This window comes from Amblyraja radiata, chromosome 32 (assembly GCF_010909765.2).
Source record: "Amblyraja radiata isolate CabotCenter1 chromosome 32, sAmbRad1.1.pri, whole genome shotgun sequence".
NCBI lineage: Eukaryota > Metazoa > Chordata > Chondrichthyes > Rajiformes > Rajidae > Amblyraja > Amblyraja radiata.
The window spans coordinates 16,732,230-16,749,350 of record NC_045987.1 but is presented as its reverse complement, the minus strand read 5'-3'; the positions used below and the strand labels follow the sequence as shown (position 1 = coordinate 16,749,350).

General features: G+C 42.4%; 1 protein-coding gene across 1 annotated transcript in view; it reads left to right on the top strand.

Moving 5' to 3' along the window:
- The window catches only part of cacna1b (calcium voltage-gated channel subunit alpha1 B), a 499,280-nt gene that overhangs the window by 454,737 nt on the left and 27,422 nt on the right, over positions 1-17,121 (top strand). Inside the window, exons 41-44 of the mRNA XM_033049244.1 lie at positions 153-280; positions 4,441-4,537; positions 7,321-7,426; positions 15,784-15,891. Coding sequence (XP_032905135.1) covers positions 153-280; positions 4,441-4,537; positions 7,321-7,426; positions 15,784-15,891 — 439 coding nt within the window. The remainder of the gene's footprint in view (positions 1-152; positions 281-4,440; positions 4,538-7,320; positions 7,427-15,783; positions 15,892-17,121) is intronic.

Below are 17,121 nucleotides of genomic sequence, written 5' to 3'. Positions count from 1 at the left end.
CATTTTAATAAATTTGCAATTGTTTATGTTAAAAAGCATCTACAGAGGCACCAGGGAATGTTAATGAATTTCTTCTGATACTGCCTTATTATACAGTTATGTTTCATGTTGTTTAATTCATCTAGTGGACACTATGTTTGTCCTTCTTCCAGATGCTGAATCTTTTTGTAGCTGTCATTATGGACAATTTTGAATATTTAACCAGAGACTCTTCTATCTTGGGACCTCATCACTTGGATGAGTTCATCCGAGTCTGGGCTGAATATGATCCAGGAGCCTGGTGAGTAAAACTGAACTTATTTCCAAAATTACCTGCCCGATATTTAACTGGTTAGAGTTTTCTGAATGCCAAACATGTGCGATGTCAAAAATGGACACTTAGTGCTGGACTAACTCAGCGGGTCAGGCAGCATCTCTGGAGAAAAAGGACGAGTGATGTTTCGGGTAGGAACCTTTTCTCAGACTGAAAATAGGAGGGGGGGGGGGGTGTTAAAGAGGTGGAGGAGAGATAAGGCCAGCCATAAATAACCCCAGGCAAAGCGTTGCCTGGGAGGTCCATTGTTGGCTTGGGAAGTTGTGACCTCAAGAGAAACAATGTGGGGAACGGTGGAACTGGTAAAATGACTCAGGAGGAGGAAGGGAGCAACGGGGGAGGGTCACAAGGAAAACGTACAAACTCCGTACAGACAGCACCCCATAGCCAGGATCAAACCCGGGTCTCTGGCGCTGTGAGGCAGCAATTCTACTGCTGCGCCACCATGCCACCCTTGCCTGAAGGTTCACACTCTGACAATTTAAATAGCTAGGAATGGTTGAGAAGAATATGGGTCAATTACATGTAAATAGTTGGCATGAACAAGTTGTGCTGGAGAGTCCATTTCCTTGCTGTATGACTTGAAGGAGCCCAGACTGAGGACAAAATAGCATTTTACTTCCTTATCGTCCTTAACCTACAAGAACCTATTCGTAAACTTGTGCTAAGATCTAGTTCGTGAATCACTACATTCTGAGTTTTACCTTTCCACCTGTCAGGGCTGAAGAGATCAACATATTTATACATAAACACCTGACAAAAAACCTTCAGGCAAGTGCAGTCAGAGATTTCCAAAGAAATTCATAAAGTCAAACTATTGAAGTAACTAACTACATAAAACAAGCATCATTCATTCGGGATAAAAGGCAAACAGCTATGTGATAGAAAGTTAATATGATTGATTCACAGAATGAATTTGGGTTCGTCTGCGTGGTGGTTATTTGGAGATGGATAATTTGATGTTTCCCTTTGTTTTAGTTTGCTTGCAAAGAGCATTTTGCATTTGTTTAGGTTTAGGTTTTATTACTATCATGTACAGTGTAAACCTTTGTTTTGTTCTGCATGCTATCAGATCAGACAATATATATAAATAAATAAATACAATCATGTCAAACTCATGTACAATTGTTAGAGCAAAGGGGAATCTACAGAGTGCAGAATATAGTTCTCAGCATTGTAGCGCACCAGTTCCATAGGCAAAGTCCAATGTCCACAATGGGGTAGATGTGGATCGGACAGCCCCTTAGCTAATGGAAGGACCGTTCATTGATGTGACAGCTGATGTGACTGACCGTGAACTTTGCGGAAAATTGTCATTAATCTCTGTGCCATCTGTGGTCTAAGCCAGTGACCTTAACAGGTGAATCAAAATACAGTGAGGCAAGAGGTTCCGATCCGAAACGTCACCCATCCTTTTTCTCCAGTGATGCTGCCTGACCCACTGACTTACATCTGCAGTTCCTTTCCACGCATATAGATAACCTATCCCTTAACATCATTAACATTAAGTTGCCCTCTCTACGAGGCAAGAGCAGCAGAGACAGTTTATATGTGTTGCTCGAAGCCAAGGCAGGGTTCTGCAACACAAATCAGTTAGATTTTAGAATGATTATATTGTGGTCATTTCAATAGTGAGATATTTTGCAGTGTAAACATTTGGGACACACAAGGATGCCCTTTTTAAACTGAGTTCTCCAAAACACTGTCACAGGATAATTAGCTGTGAATTTAAACTCTACTTTCTACTTTTTACAACTCTACTTTCGGAAGGAGGTGAGGAGGAATTTCTTAAATCAGAGGGTGGTGTATTTGTGGAATTCACTGCCACAGAAGACTGTGGAGGCCGTCAATGGATATTTATTGAGGCAAAGATAGATTCTTGATTAGTACAGGTGTCAGGAGTTATGGGGAGAAGGCAGGAGAATGGGGTTAGGAGGGAGAGATAGATCAGCCATGATTGAATGGCAGAGTAGACTTATGGGCCAAATTGGCATAATTGTGCTCCTATCTCTTATGAACATATGAACTTCATATCCAACTGTAAGGCCAAACCTTAGAGAACAGGGAACCACATTAGTTTGTTCAAAATAACAATATAATAACAACCGATAAATGAACGATGCGTATAGAGGTTGTGTAGCCTTTTGATAACAAGCTTAGACTGTGCCCTGCTGGTTTTATCTTAGAACCTGCATTTTCATCAACTCAACTGAAGCCTGAGGGTGTAGTAGCAAAACCCCAGGTTAGAATAGATCTCCATTGTGGCTGTTTAATTGGAATCTGAATGGATGAGATTGGTCTACAATATCTGTCTGTTTGTACATCTGGTTCACCAGTATCTGCTGTATATCTCGGGTGCAGAGAAATCTATCCCCAATTGAATCAGTGCATCGCATTCTGACTGGCCATTTCATTCCATTAAAATCAATAGCACAGGGATAACTAGATCTTTAAAACAGTACCACAAAGAACAAGTGAAAATCTTATCAATTGTACACAAGGAATAAAAATGAAAAGTCCTGAAAGAACAAACATTATAAAGGAAGCAAAGAGCACTCTGCCATTCACTAACTAGTTCCTTCCCACACATTCCTTCTGTGAGGGACATGTACAAAGGCAGATAAATGTCAGGGAACTTCTGTCAATGCTACCCATATTTGATATATTTTTTAAATAACTCAGACAGTAATATATGTGAAGAACAGGTTCCATTAACTGAAAATTGAATGCAGCCCGGAGTATCCTATCAAAAGCGACAGGCATCAAACAAGATGAATGGATTCTACTTTAAATATGTCAGTTTTATTGCATTATTCCCATTCATTATAATTCAATTCCTGGTAACTCTGGCACAATATTTACGATGATGCTCAATTGTAATCATTGTGTAGATTTTCAGGTTTTGGTATTGAACATGTTTACCATTTAAATCAAAGCTGTTTAGTTTGCTGTATTTGTGTTTCCGTTGTGAGCGTGTTATTAGTGACAGTCACTCCTCTCATTATACCCTCAAAAGACCAAATGTAAGTATTGTTTTCCTCATGAACTGTCTGGGGTTTTCAATCAATAATTAGCTTAAAAACTATTAGCGTGAAAATCAGTGCCCATAATAATGACTTAATTTCCAATTGTTTTAATACCCAAGCCAAACACATTGAAATCGCAAAGCAAGCACTTTAAAGGGGCTGTGCCCATTACAATCCAATGCAGAAATATTTATAACTCCCATGTATTAGATGATACAACCCATCCAGTAAAACAAAACTTTTGTTTTTAAAAGTTATGAGTGGAACTTGCACTGCAGATTTTTCCGTACAGAGGAATTGAAAATCAATGGGAGAAGTTTAAATCACATTTAAAACACAAAGTACCAGAATAAGGTGACTTTTGACCAATGAAGGGCAATATGTTTGCCGCTACAAGAGTGGCTGGCTGAGGATATGTATTATTTTTTATAGCATTTGAATTTATTCCAGTTCTGTCCCAATTCAATGTATTTTTCTCTCTATTCTTTCATTCTGCCTGTTTTGTTTTCCTGCATTCCCCTTTTGCTTTGTGTCAGTCACAGTCAGTTTTCTGATATGAAGCCTTGTTTCATAAATTCATTTTTGTAGGTCTCATTTTCTAACGTGTGAAATTCTTCTTCCAGTTACCGGATTCATTATAAGGATATGTACAATTTGTTGCGCATTATCTCACCACCTGTTGGCTTAGGAAAGAACTGCCCACATGGGTTGGCGTATAAGGTTTGGAAATCAGCTGATACGCAGAGTATCCCAATCGCCCTGACTGTCTGCATCTGAACAGGAATGATTGACCTGATCATCATGTATCATTCACTCCGATGTTGAGCTTTTATGAGTTTGCTGGAGATATCTTGGCATGCTGCCCTGAAAGGAGCCATCATTAATACTCCCATTCTACCATCTACTAAACCGTCAATCATTCCTAATTGAAACAGGGATTACCAAACCTAGATTTCATGGGAAAAAGACACCTTCCCGTGCTTTGGAAAATCTTTCACCAATGTTTTGGAATATGATTAACCTGGATATCTGTTCTTTTTTTCCCTTGTTTGTTATTGTTCCCCTTTTGTGTTCCTTTTCTGCCTCATTTATTTTCCCAAGTGGCCGCATCACTTACAATGACATGTATGAGATGCTGAGACACATGTGTCCACCCTTAGGTCTGGGAAAGAAATGTCCTGCCAGAGTCGCCTACAAGGTAGAGAATGAACCAAGTGTACACGAACCCAGCCTTGTGTGTCGAATCCAGACCTGTGCTTTATTACGCGTGCTGTTATATTTAGTGTCACTGTTATTCTCATTGTTCCATTCCTCATTCCAAGTAAGTAAGTAAGTAAGCTTATTGGCCAAGTATTCACATACAAGGAATTTGCCTTGGTGCTCTGCCCACAAGTAACAACATGGCATACAGTGACAGTTACAAATGACTCAGAAAACACTAAACATTAATAATAATAATAATAATAATAATAGTAATTCCACGGTCACATTGTCAATAGTATTGAAGCTTATTTGCGTTTTTCCAAATTGGCAAGTTTGGAGGGATATTACCCAAAAGTGTTCAATTTCTTTCTTTACATAAATCCATTAAAAAAAAAAATATTTATCCAAATCTTAATGCACAAATGCTCAACTAGAAATGCTCAGTAACACTGGTTTTTATTTCAAATAGTTTTAATGTTCCCATCATGGATAATCCAATTATATTCCCCCCCCCCCCCATCCCTCACATCCCTCCCCTCTCCCTTCACTCCCCTCCTCCTCCTCCGCCCCCCCCGCCCGATGCCCCCCGCCCCCTCGTCTCCTCCCTCTGCCCACCCTCCTCCCCCCCGCACTCCTCCCCCCCCTCTCCCCCCTCTCCTTCCCCCCTGGCCCACCACTCGCCCCCCCCCTGTCCCACACTCTCCCCCCCACCTCTCTCCCACCTCTCCCTCCCCCCCCTCCTACCCCTCGCCACACGCCCTCTCCCCCCTCCCCCCCTCTTCCCTCCACTCACTCTCCCATTCCCTCCCCCATCATCCTAACCCCCTCCCCCCTCCCTTTCCCTCTCTCCCCTCTCTATCTCTCTCTCTCCATCCCCTCTCTCCCTCCTCTCCTCTCCCTCCTGCATAGATTTTGATATGGTGCAGGATTTTTCCCCCCAGGATTTTTGAATATGAAAGAAGCTGTAATTATTGAGATGTTGACCTGGTAACAGAACATATTTTCATTGTCCTGGTTAAAAATTAAACAAACAGTTGCAGGATACTGATGAATTGTATGTTTGATAGTCACAGTTTCAATTCCCCACCATCCTCATTGTTGCATTAATCACCCGCTAGTAGCACTATCCTGCACACTAGGAACAACTGAAAATTTTGGTACTAAAATTTTTTTTAACCTGCAGACCTGTGTGTCTTTGAAACCGGAGCACCCAGAGAAACCCCAGGGTGAACGTGCAAACCTCACACAGACAGCATCTGTAGTCAGGATCAAACCCAGGTCTCTGAGTAAGACAGCAACTCTACTGCTGCGCCATTGTTCCAATGTGCAGATGCTTGAAACTTGAACGAAACACAAAGTGCTGGTGGAACTCAGCGGTCAGGCAGCATCTATGGAGGGATAGGACAGGCAGGCTTAAAATAAATTGTGATAGGTTTAGAGGCTGGGAAACATTTGGACAGCAATTTAAGTATTTTCCACGAGCAAAGCTTTGAGGGATCAGAATGTTTTGGATAGATCAACATTTTTCTGATGAATGCAATACATATCCACTCATTTTCATAATTGAGTTGTCTGTGAATAAATGTAACTGTATTTGCAGTTATCACAGTGACTAAATATAACAGCACCTTTTAGTTGAGAACTTGTAGATGTTCAGTGGAGCATTGTAATTGTATTTTGTTTCTATTCTCTTTGAAGTAAATTTATTTTAAATTCAATGGACCATTTGTGTGAACCTTATGTTGTTGCACTTTTCTTTATTTCATTTCTCTATTCACTTAATGTTCGCAAGAAGATCTCGCTTTAAATCTTCCTGAAAATCTGCTTTCTATTTAAAAAGGACTCTAAGGTTGTCTTTTTTTTCCTCTCTCTCTCTCTCTTTGTTCTGTAATTATACCTTGGCCTCTCAGATCTTCCACAGCCCTCACTTCAGAATAGCAGGACAGGATCCCTGTACGGTTCATGTGCCATTGCATTCCAGCATGTGCCCCATCGCTAGTCCTATGAATTAGATGCAAGTCTCTGCCTGCTTTTGCTCTGCTGGAGAACATTCCATCTGCCTGCTCTTCCATCTGTGTTTCTCTATCTCCTCCTCTCCCTCTTGCTCTTGAATGCATTTGCCGTTTGAACAAGTTATCGGTTGCGTTGCACTGTTTTTTCAGATTAATGAATGCTGACTCGTGTTAACCTTTGGTCTACTGACTGCAACCCTCAGTGCCCTAACACTGCATATGTTTGTCACCTTGGCCAAATTTTGGACCGGAGCCTCTAAAGTTGCTTCCCAACTTTCTGAAGCATTGTCAATTAGATATTTTTGTCTCAGAAAAATAAACTGCTTGTTACTTGAAGTGTTTTCATATTCCTGTCAGAAAGATTAGATGCTGGAATTACAGCAAGAGGAATGATTGCCAGCAATCACACTGAAGCTATTACGAGCCTCAAAATCAGGTGTATCTGTGCTTGAAATGCCGATGAGTAAAAATATTCTCCAGAATGTCGAATCTGGCAGCAGCTCATGGAGACTCAATGTCCCAGAAATGTTCCAAATTAAACCAGAACTTCATTTCAAGCTTGTTTTCTCTGCTTCTCTAGCGGAAAGCAGGAAACATTTCCCTCTTTCTCTGCAGTCTGCACGTCTTAGAAAAGGGACTGGAAGCCGCTTCGGTCAGCAAATGAATGGTTAACACAGTTGAAAGTGTAGATTGCCACATTCCTAGTGCTTAACTGTAGTCAGTGCAAAAATCCCCACTAACTATCCCCATCGCAATTCACTTTCAGCGGCTTGTGAGAATGAACATGCCGATAGCGGAAGATGGCTCCGTGCATTTCACATCGACCCTGATGGCATTGATTAGAACAGCCCTGGACGTCAAAATTGCTGCAGGTGAGTGGTAAACATTGCTTCTGCATTCGCTATAGGGTAGGATTTAGTGCATTATGTTTGGAGAGGAAGGTCTACCTCATACAGACACAAAATTCTGGAGCAACTCAGCGGGACAGGCAGCATCTCTGGAGAGACGGAATGGGCGATGTTTCGGGTAGAGACCCTTCTTCAGACTTCGGTTTAAACCAGCATCTGCAGTTCCATCCTACACACACTGTCTACCTCAGTGATTCCCAACCTGGGGCCACAGAACATTTCAGGGGGGCCACAGAAAAAAATTGGGATTTAGGGGGCCACAGGTTCAATGAAGGGGGCCACAGAGCTACCACCCTGTTGCCTCCTAAATTCCAGTTCTAATAAATTTAAATCTATGTAGTTGAAATATTTTTGATGTTTGTGGAATAGAATAAAAGAGAATATATGTGCAATTAATAGACACTGATATTTTTATGGAAGGTATTATAATATTGAAGTACCTTTTTTTCTGCTAATAATGTCAGGGGGGGGGGGGGGGGCACAGAAAAATTAAAAGATTCCAAGGGGGCCATGAGCTAAAAAAGGTTGGGAACCACTGATCTACCTCATAACGTCTAATGAGGTCCAATTGCTTTCTTCTGAAGCGACTGAAGGCAGCTCACCTTCACTTTCTCAGGCCAGGTACAAATGGGTAAAGGTTGACCTTGCAAGTAATGCCCAGTGTTGGGTTTAGTGTCATTGGATTCCAAACTATGTATTCCATCACTCATGCTCTTTATTGAACATTATCCTTGTACATTTGAAGTGCGGACTGTGAATGGTAACTATGCCTTCTACTCCATATTAAGTCCAAGAATTAAATCTGTGACTGGGTTATCTTAACCTTAAATCTTTAAATGGGATTCTCCGTCACTGTCACAGAAAGTACATGTTCATTGTGTGATAATGAGATCTGAAGAATTATTGCGAAAGATATCTTCTTTCCAGAAAAGCAAGATGTTTGTATGTACGAGTGCATTGGTCTGTGGAGTGCATCGAGAGTTATCTATTATATTTTATAGTTCTGCTGAGTACAATATGCCACATCATAGATCATAAGAAATGGAAGCAAGAGTAGGTCATTCAGACCCTCAAGCCCACTCTGGTATTCAGGAAGATCAAATCTGAAATTCTACATAAACTTCACTTCAATGCATTTATATAATTTTACTTCATTGTCTTCATTGACCTAAATCTATTCATTCTTGCCTTGAAGCTACTCAGAAATGGGACTTCCACAAGCTTCTGTGGTAGAGAAATACGACATTTCACCAACTTCTAAATCACTGTCTTATATCAAGAGCCAAATTTCTCTATTCTTTAACGAGGGGACCAGCCTTCTAAGAATTATGATTCTTTCAATGAGGTCATTCGCTCTCTTGTAAACTCCAGATTTTGAAGGCTCCGTCCTACCTCTCACGACATCCAATTTGTGGTTGTTTTACACCACCACAAAGGCAAGTACAACCTAAACACGGAGAAAGACTTACACATAGTTCTGGAGACCGCAGACACGTACCCTGATGTGGTTTTTACAATCCCCTATGATTGCAGCAAGGGATACAGTTGTCTGGAGAGATACACTAACCTTGCAGTGTGTCTTTCCTTGCATCCCTCACTGCGTCCCACGTAATATAATGGGGCATCACATATTTAATGAGCTCGAAGATCTTACCTCTGGTTGTGCTGCAGTGACAGAGTGAGGGGAGAAAGACGGGTGAGGCACTGGCCCAGCTTATGGGTTGCAGAGGAGGATGCTCGGGTTTAGTCTCCGCACAATGGAACGATTGAAACTTAGATATAATGATATAATGTGTGGGCCGAGAGCTATGATCAACTATTGCAGCTGTAGTTGTGATGGACTAGGAAATGAAATCATATCCAAAAACAGTCAGACTGCTGAATGGGGTGGGGCTAGAACTGGGATATGGAGACTCCAGGAGACCGAATCTGAAAGTCAATGTTTTTCCCATAAAGATCTCCTAGCCAAAGCCACTGGTAAAACCCACGAGGTCACAGGGAGACCGTACAAACTCCATACAGACAGCAGCTCGATAGTCAGGATCGAACCTGGGTCTGTGATGCAGTGAGGCAGCCCCACTGTGGCGTCTCAAGTATGTCAGAGTAACTAGGAAACTGAGTAATTTAGCAGGTCAGGCAGACATGAAACGTCACCTATCAACGTTCTCCAGAGATACTGTCTGACCCACTGAGTTACTGCAGCACTCTGTGTTTTTGTTGTCATCTGCACTTTACAAATTTCACACTAATTCAATCCTATTTTTGAATAATGATGACATGGAATCAACAGAAGTGCTCTGCATGGTTCCTGGCGTGAACTTTAACCCTGGGGGCGGGTGGAGGGGTAACTGGGAATCCCACATTGACCCCACTGACTTCGGACTCTAACCTGGCAGCTGGGGCTATGCCGTGATCAGCTGACCCCACGTTCTTCCACTGTCAAATGGCAAAGGCATGTCGGTGATTTAAAATGACACAAACACTTAAAGCAGGTGTTTAACAGCAGCTTTGAAATTTAACTGGTGTATTTTTATGTTTCCCCACAAACCCCTGGTGAGAACAAGGTTAGGTGTTCGGGGAGCAGCTGGGGTCACCTCACACTGTGTGGTGCAGCTCCACATCGGCCCTCTTCCTTCAGCAGGGATCGGGCATATGCTTGGCACAAAGAGCTGGAGTAACTCAGCGGGACAGGCAGCATCTCTGGAGAGAAGGAATGGGTGACGTTTCTTCAGACTGATATTAGACCAGCATCTGCAATTCCTTCCTACACAATCCATATGTTTGGACCTGCTGGTACACAAAATTGTTGGGGAAACTCAGCGGGTGCAGCAGCATCTATGGAGCGAAGGAAATAGGCGACGTTTCGGGGCGAAACCCTTCTTCAGACTGACCTGCTTATTGTTCATGCAACAATGCCGTGGGGGGACAAGTAGAGGACCACGTTGGCCAGTCACAAGACTGAAGGCTCCCCGACTCAAAACATCACCTATCCATGTTCTCCAGGAATGCTGCCTGACCCGCTGAGTTACTCCAACACTTTGTGTCCTTTACAGGACCACTGGGGGGAGGGGGGGGGGGGGATGTTTCACCTCCTGCTGGTCTCCCTCCAGTGATGGGACAGACAGGGGCTCACAACAAATGATCAGCCTGCAGGAGCCTGCTCTCTGCACACACACAGCCAGTCCACATAATGTGCTGTTACAGCATTACAGTGTTACAGCCACAGAGAAAGCTGAGGAAAGAAAAGTGCAAGGGTAGCAATGTGGTAGGTTCGGAGATCAGGACTACGCCTTTAGCTTATGAGAGGACTGTTCAGTAGTCTGATAACAGGGAGGGGGAAAAGCTGTTTTTGAATCTGTTGAGACTTGCTTTCGATTTTTGTGTCTTCCGCCTGATGGGAGAAGAAGGAATTTTAAGATGAGGGAAAGGGAAGGGGAGGAAAGGAGGGGATGTCTGTGACCAGGTGGATGCAGAAAGGAGTTGAATGGTGTGAAGGGTTTGCGAGGCAACAGGGCCTTCTTAAAACATTTTCACCCTCACTTTTTCAGTTTTGATGAAAGGTTCTAGACCGCAAAAGATAACTCCATATCACCCTCCACAGATGCTGCCAGACCTGCTGAGCAGATGCAGATTATTCTGCCTTTCATAAAAAATCCAAAACGTGCTGCAGCTTCACTTGAAAGAAAATAAACGATCTTTATGCCCAGATTTATACAAATAAACCGCATTACAATGAGAAAGTGAAGTGAAAACTGTGGTAATTCAAATCCTAAAATGAATCCATTTAATATTGATGAGCTGTTCTAGTCCCAGACTGTCTACCGCTCTTGAAGTGCTGAAGATGAAAAGCAACTAACGGATCTTCACTTCAATGTCTGCTGGAAGCTAATTAATGCATGATCCATGCATTTCAAACATCAGGGGCACAGAACATAAAAAAACACGAGTGCAAGCACCTGTTTGAGGAGAAACACTCTTGGCAGACAGAGCCTTCCTTGGTCGTGTTGTTCACAAAGACATTTGCGATTTGACATTACAGAAAATGCTTTAAAAGTATTCAGCTGGGTGCATTAGTTGGTAATAAGTCAGTCAGAATTGATATGACAATGAGCAAATGTCAGTTATTTGATGATAGGAGGTATTGAAATATTATGTTACCATTTCTGTGATATCTATACCAATTTATTACGAGAAACAAAGAACTGCAAATGCTTGTTTTCCAAAAAGCATCTCTTGTCTGAACTATTGAGTTTCTCCAGCACTTTGTGTTTAATTTATTAGGATTTTTCTACATTTATAAGGTTCATTGTCCTCAATGTTACTGAGAAATCGATGGCTCTGTTGTCTTCATGGAAATCAAAATAGTATTTTGCAAGCAAACACGGTGAGATGGGTACAAGCAAACACCCATCTCCTCCCCTTTCTGCTTTCCGCCGAGACCGTCTCCTCCGCAACTCCCTGGTCAATTCGTCCCTTCCCACCCAAACCATCCCTTCCCCAGGTACTTTCCCCTGCAACCGCAGGAGATGAGATACCTGTCACTTTACCTTCCCCCTCAACTCCATCCAAAGACCTAATCGGTCTTTCCAGGTGAGGCAGAGGTTCACCCGCTGAGTTTCCCCAGCAATTTTGTGTACCTTCATCCACTGCATCCACTGTTCCAGGTGTCAACTTCTCTATATCGGCGAGACCAAGCGCAGGCTCGGGGATCGTTTCGCTGAACACCTCCGCTCAGTCCATCTTAACGAACCTGATCTCCCGGTGTCCCAGTACTTCATCTCCCCCTCCCATTCGCAATCTTACCTTTCTATCCTGGGCCTCCTCCATTGTCAGGGTGAGGCCCTGCGTAAAGTGGAGGAACAGCACCTCATTTTTCGCTTGGGTAGTTTACACCCCAGCGATATGAACATTGACTTCTCTCTCTCCATCCCCTTCCTCTTCTCAATTCTCCCACAGTCCTATTGTTTCCTCCTACTTCCTTTCTTCCCCCCCTCCCCGACATCAGTCTGAAGAAGGATCTCAACCCGAAACGTCGCCTATTCCTTCTCTCCATAGATGCTGCCTCACCTGCTGAGTTTCTCCAGCATTTTTTGTCTACTTTCAATTTTTCCAGCAGTTTCCGGCAGTTCCTTCTTAAACAGGAATTGTATTCCCCGACCTGCTCTCTCCCTTAAATGCCCAGGGAACATTTTCATGTGTAGCATTGTCAGAAACCAAAAGCGTAATGTTATCTTCAATATAATATTCTGAGAATTGTTTGTCAGCGAGAGAGAAGCTGCCTGGAGCACATTTCAAAGTCTTATTACAGAGATCAGATGGAGGGGCAGTGTGGGCATTCTGGATTCTAATCTAGGACAGGAGAGAGCCTCACCTTTCATCTGGCGACGGAGCAGACTGCTGCAGGGAAGAATGCAAAACCGCTTACTGCTCCCAGAGACTCTGCCTATACGGGCAGGTCACATTACAACATATGGATGATAAAATCAGACCTGTGAGGGAGCCTCAAAAGCTTGCTGTTTAACTGGAAGTTGAATAAACATAAATGAGAAAACTCTGTAACCAGTTCCAACAGAAACAGGTTGGCCAATTCAAAGGAGGAGAACAGGCAGCGTTTATTATTACATGTGGCATTTTAAAGCTTCAAAAGATAGTTCTAAATATTCTTATGTTTAAGAAAGAACTGCAGATGCGGGAAAAATCGAAGGTAGACAAAAGTGCTGGAGAAACTCAGCGGATGAGGCAGCATCTATGGAGTGAAGGAATAGGTGATGTTTCGGGTCGAGACCCTTCTTCAGTCTAAATATTCTTAAATCACTTATGTAATATTTTTCTTGATACTGGATTTTCCCTCTCTCTAAAAATTTCCCAGTGGAATTGTTTTAATAATAGGCCGAGCATGACCTTTTTTCATCAGCATTGCTGCAATCGAACTGCACCTCCTAACCTGAAGGGTTTTTACGCGAGGCTTTGATGAAGACACAGATAGGTGTCAGCAAATGCAGACGACATTAGCACGACAAGGATTGTCAAAGGAAGGCTTCATTCGAGTTTCTTTATTTGAAACACAAAGTGCAGGAGGAATTCAGCGTGTCAGGCAGCATCCGTGGAGGGAATGGATGGGTAATGTTTTGGGTCGGTGAAGTTTCGGGTCTCAACATGAAACGTCACCTATCCATTCCTTCCAGAGTTGCTGCCTGACCTGCTGAGTTTCTCCAGCACTTTGGCATTTTGCTCAAGATGCCAGCATCTGCAGTTCCTGGTGTCTCCACTTTCTCCACTTTCAGAAACTAAAGCAATTTCACCCAATAAAAGCAAGCAGGTGCTGCAAGTCCAAGTGAATGTTTCTCCACACACTTGATTACAAGAATGAACTGAGTGGAAGGAAATTATGCATCTAAAGTAAATCTCAGTCTCTTGTCGAATAATCAAACAAAACTGTGGATATTGCAAGTCTGGAATAAAGAGAAAATGCTGGTGTTACTCAGTAGGTCAGGCAGCATCTATGGTGAAATAGTTAAACGACCTGTAATCATAACATATTAAAACAAGTGTACTTAAATTCAATATAGATGGAGAGAATAAAGAGAATATCTATGATGGTTTGGAGGCAGAGACCATCATTCAATAAGGTTCTGTACTTTGTCCACATTCCTATCAATTCCCATATCCTGATATTGTTTAAAACAATGTGTAGGAAGAAACTGCAGATGCTGCTTTAATCTGAAGATAGACACAAAAGGCTGAAGTAACTCAGCGGGTCACACAGTATCTCTGGAGAAAATGAATAGGTGACGTTTCTGGTCGAGTCTGCAGAAGGGACTCAATCTGAAATGTCATTTCTTCCTTTTCTCCAGAGATGCTATCTGACCTGTTGATTTATTCCAGCTTTTTGTGTCTGTCTTTCGTTTAAAACAATATTAGTCTCAGTCTGGAATATATTCAGCATCAGTGTATACATAGTCTTGAGATTGTAGATTGCACAGATTCATGTGTCTTTGCTTGATAATATTTCCCCTCAATTGTTCGGTGTATTAAATACATTTTGCGTCTATGATGTAGTGAGTATAGAGATAGTTGATGTGTAAGGTCAACAAAGCAACTGTGAAATAACTGACCGAATAATCTGTTACATTTTTTTGCTATTGGTTGAGGGCTAAATATTGTCCAAGGGAACTCCAGGCCACTTCTCCGAAACATGCCATGCAGTCCTGTTCATTCACCCAAGATGGCAGACAGGGACTCAGATTAACATCTCATCTAAAACGTGGCGTCTCTCCAGAAACAGCAGTCTCCCTGTACTCCAGTGAAGTGCCATCTTAAATATGCACTCAATTGGCATTTGAAAAATGCTACTTGAATCAATACTTTAATATTTCATAACAAATCACTTCCGATGAAAAATTAATGTGAACATAATTGTTTTTTTTATGATTAATGACATTTCTTACTGGAATTTGTGATATAAAATTTAAAAATTAACCTTTCCATCTACCTGATGAGAGAGTAATGTTATTCACATAATTGGTTTGCATTGCAATTCCACAGCCTTATGGTCTTAAGTGACTAAGAATATTATATTTCTCTGGCAGCTCATTATATAAACATCTGCATTTCCCTTTTTTTTTATCTGCCCTTGCTTTCCATGTGATGCCGATGAATGCATTGATCTCTTTAAGTGTTTTTGGAGAATTTCTGGCCAATGCTTGGTTTTCATGCTGCCTCATATGTTTTAAGGGCAGTATTAGGCCATTCGGTCCATCAGGTTGGATCGGATGGGATCCAAGGAGAGATAGAATGGATAGCAAATTGGCCTCATGGAAGGAAGCAGAGTTTGATGATGGAAGGTTGCCTCTCGGACTGGAGGCCTGTGACTAGTGGTGTGACTCAGGGTTCGGTGCTGGGCCCGTTACTGTTTGTCATCTACTTTAATGATTTGGATGAGAACATACAGGGCAAGATTAGCAAATTTGCTGATGATATAAAAGTGGGTGGTTTTGCAGATAGTGAAGATGGTTGTGATAGATTGCAGCAGGATCTGGATCGATTGGCCAGGTGGGCTGCGGAATGGTTGATGGAATTTAATACAGAGAAATGTGCATTTTGAGACGTCTAACAAGGGCAGGACCTACACAGTAAATGGTAGGCCTCTGGGTAGCGTTGCAGAGCAGAGGGATCTAGGAATACAGGTGCATGGTTCCTTGAAGGTTAAGTCGCAGATCAAAAAGGATTTTGTCAACAGGCCACCACGTGCTCGGATGAAGATCGGAGGAGGTACAGAGCAATGATTTCTATGCATCTGACCATGTTGTCCTCTCCCACAGGAGGAGCATTCCAGCACCAATGTGATGCGGAGCTGAGGAAAGAAATAATTGTTGTCTGGCCAAACCTATCCCAGAAGGTTCTGGACATCCTGGTGCCTCCCCATCGACGTGAGTACCCTTCCTAAAGCCAGAAATGTTTGTCTGACAGCTCACAACATGAGTGATTGTGTTGTCAGTGCACTGTCAGAAGATAAAACAGTACGGAAGAGATCAGTTAATCCACTTCAGTGTGCCCACTCCATTCCTTATTCCCAATCCACTGGTTCATTGCTGGATATTGACTCTTCTACCCGAACCAAAAGCCAATTGTGTCTGATGGTCATCTTTTCAGAATCTCCCAACTACAGCTCAATAGGTGAGGCCACCACTTGCCCTCTTTGATAAGAGGGTTAATATTGAATTACATACATGTCATACAGCATGGAAACAGGCCCTTTGGCCCAAATTGCCCATGCTGACCAACACGTGCCATCTACACTAGTCCCACCTGCCTGCTCTTGGGAAAATAAATGAGGCAGAAAAGGAACACAAAAGGGGAACAATAACAAACATGGAAAAAAAACAACAGATATCCAGGTTAATCATATTCCAAAACATCGGTGAAAGATTTTCTAAAACGTGCCCAATCTAAAGTTGTATATGGTTGCAACATGACTTCATGACATTTATACTCAGTGCCTCCTCCAAACAAGCCATATGCTTTTTTACCACACTATTTGCTTGTGTTACAACGGACCTGCATCCTACAAACTCTTTGTACATCAATGCTCCCAAGGATCCTGCTATTTACTGAATACTTTCCTCATCCATTTCACATGTCAAAATGCACCACTTTACTCTTGTCTGCATCAAATTCCATCATCCACTTCTCTGCCCAAAACTCCAACAAACCCATATCCGGCTGTCTCCTTTGACAAACTTTTTTAAGGCGAGAGGGGGAAAGTTTAAAGGCATGTGCGAGTCATGGCACCTACACAGACAATTGTAGGTGCCGAGAAACACTGCCAAGTAGTGGTGGAAGCACATATTATAGAAACAATTAAGAAGCTTCTAGACAAGCACATGACAATGTAGGGACCAGGGGATATGGATCATGCGCAGGCAGATGTGATTAATTTAATTTTGCATCATGGACAGCACAGATATGATGGGCCAAAGGGTCTATTCCTGTGCTGTACTCTTTTATAATCTATGTTCCTCACTATTCACAACTCCACCAATTTTCATATAATCTGCAGGTTTACTAACCAGATCACCTTCATTTTTATCCACCTCCTCCACTTTCATTGCACCTCCTCCAACCTCATCTATTGCATCCGCTGTTCTAGGTGTCATCTA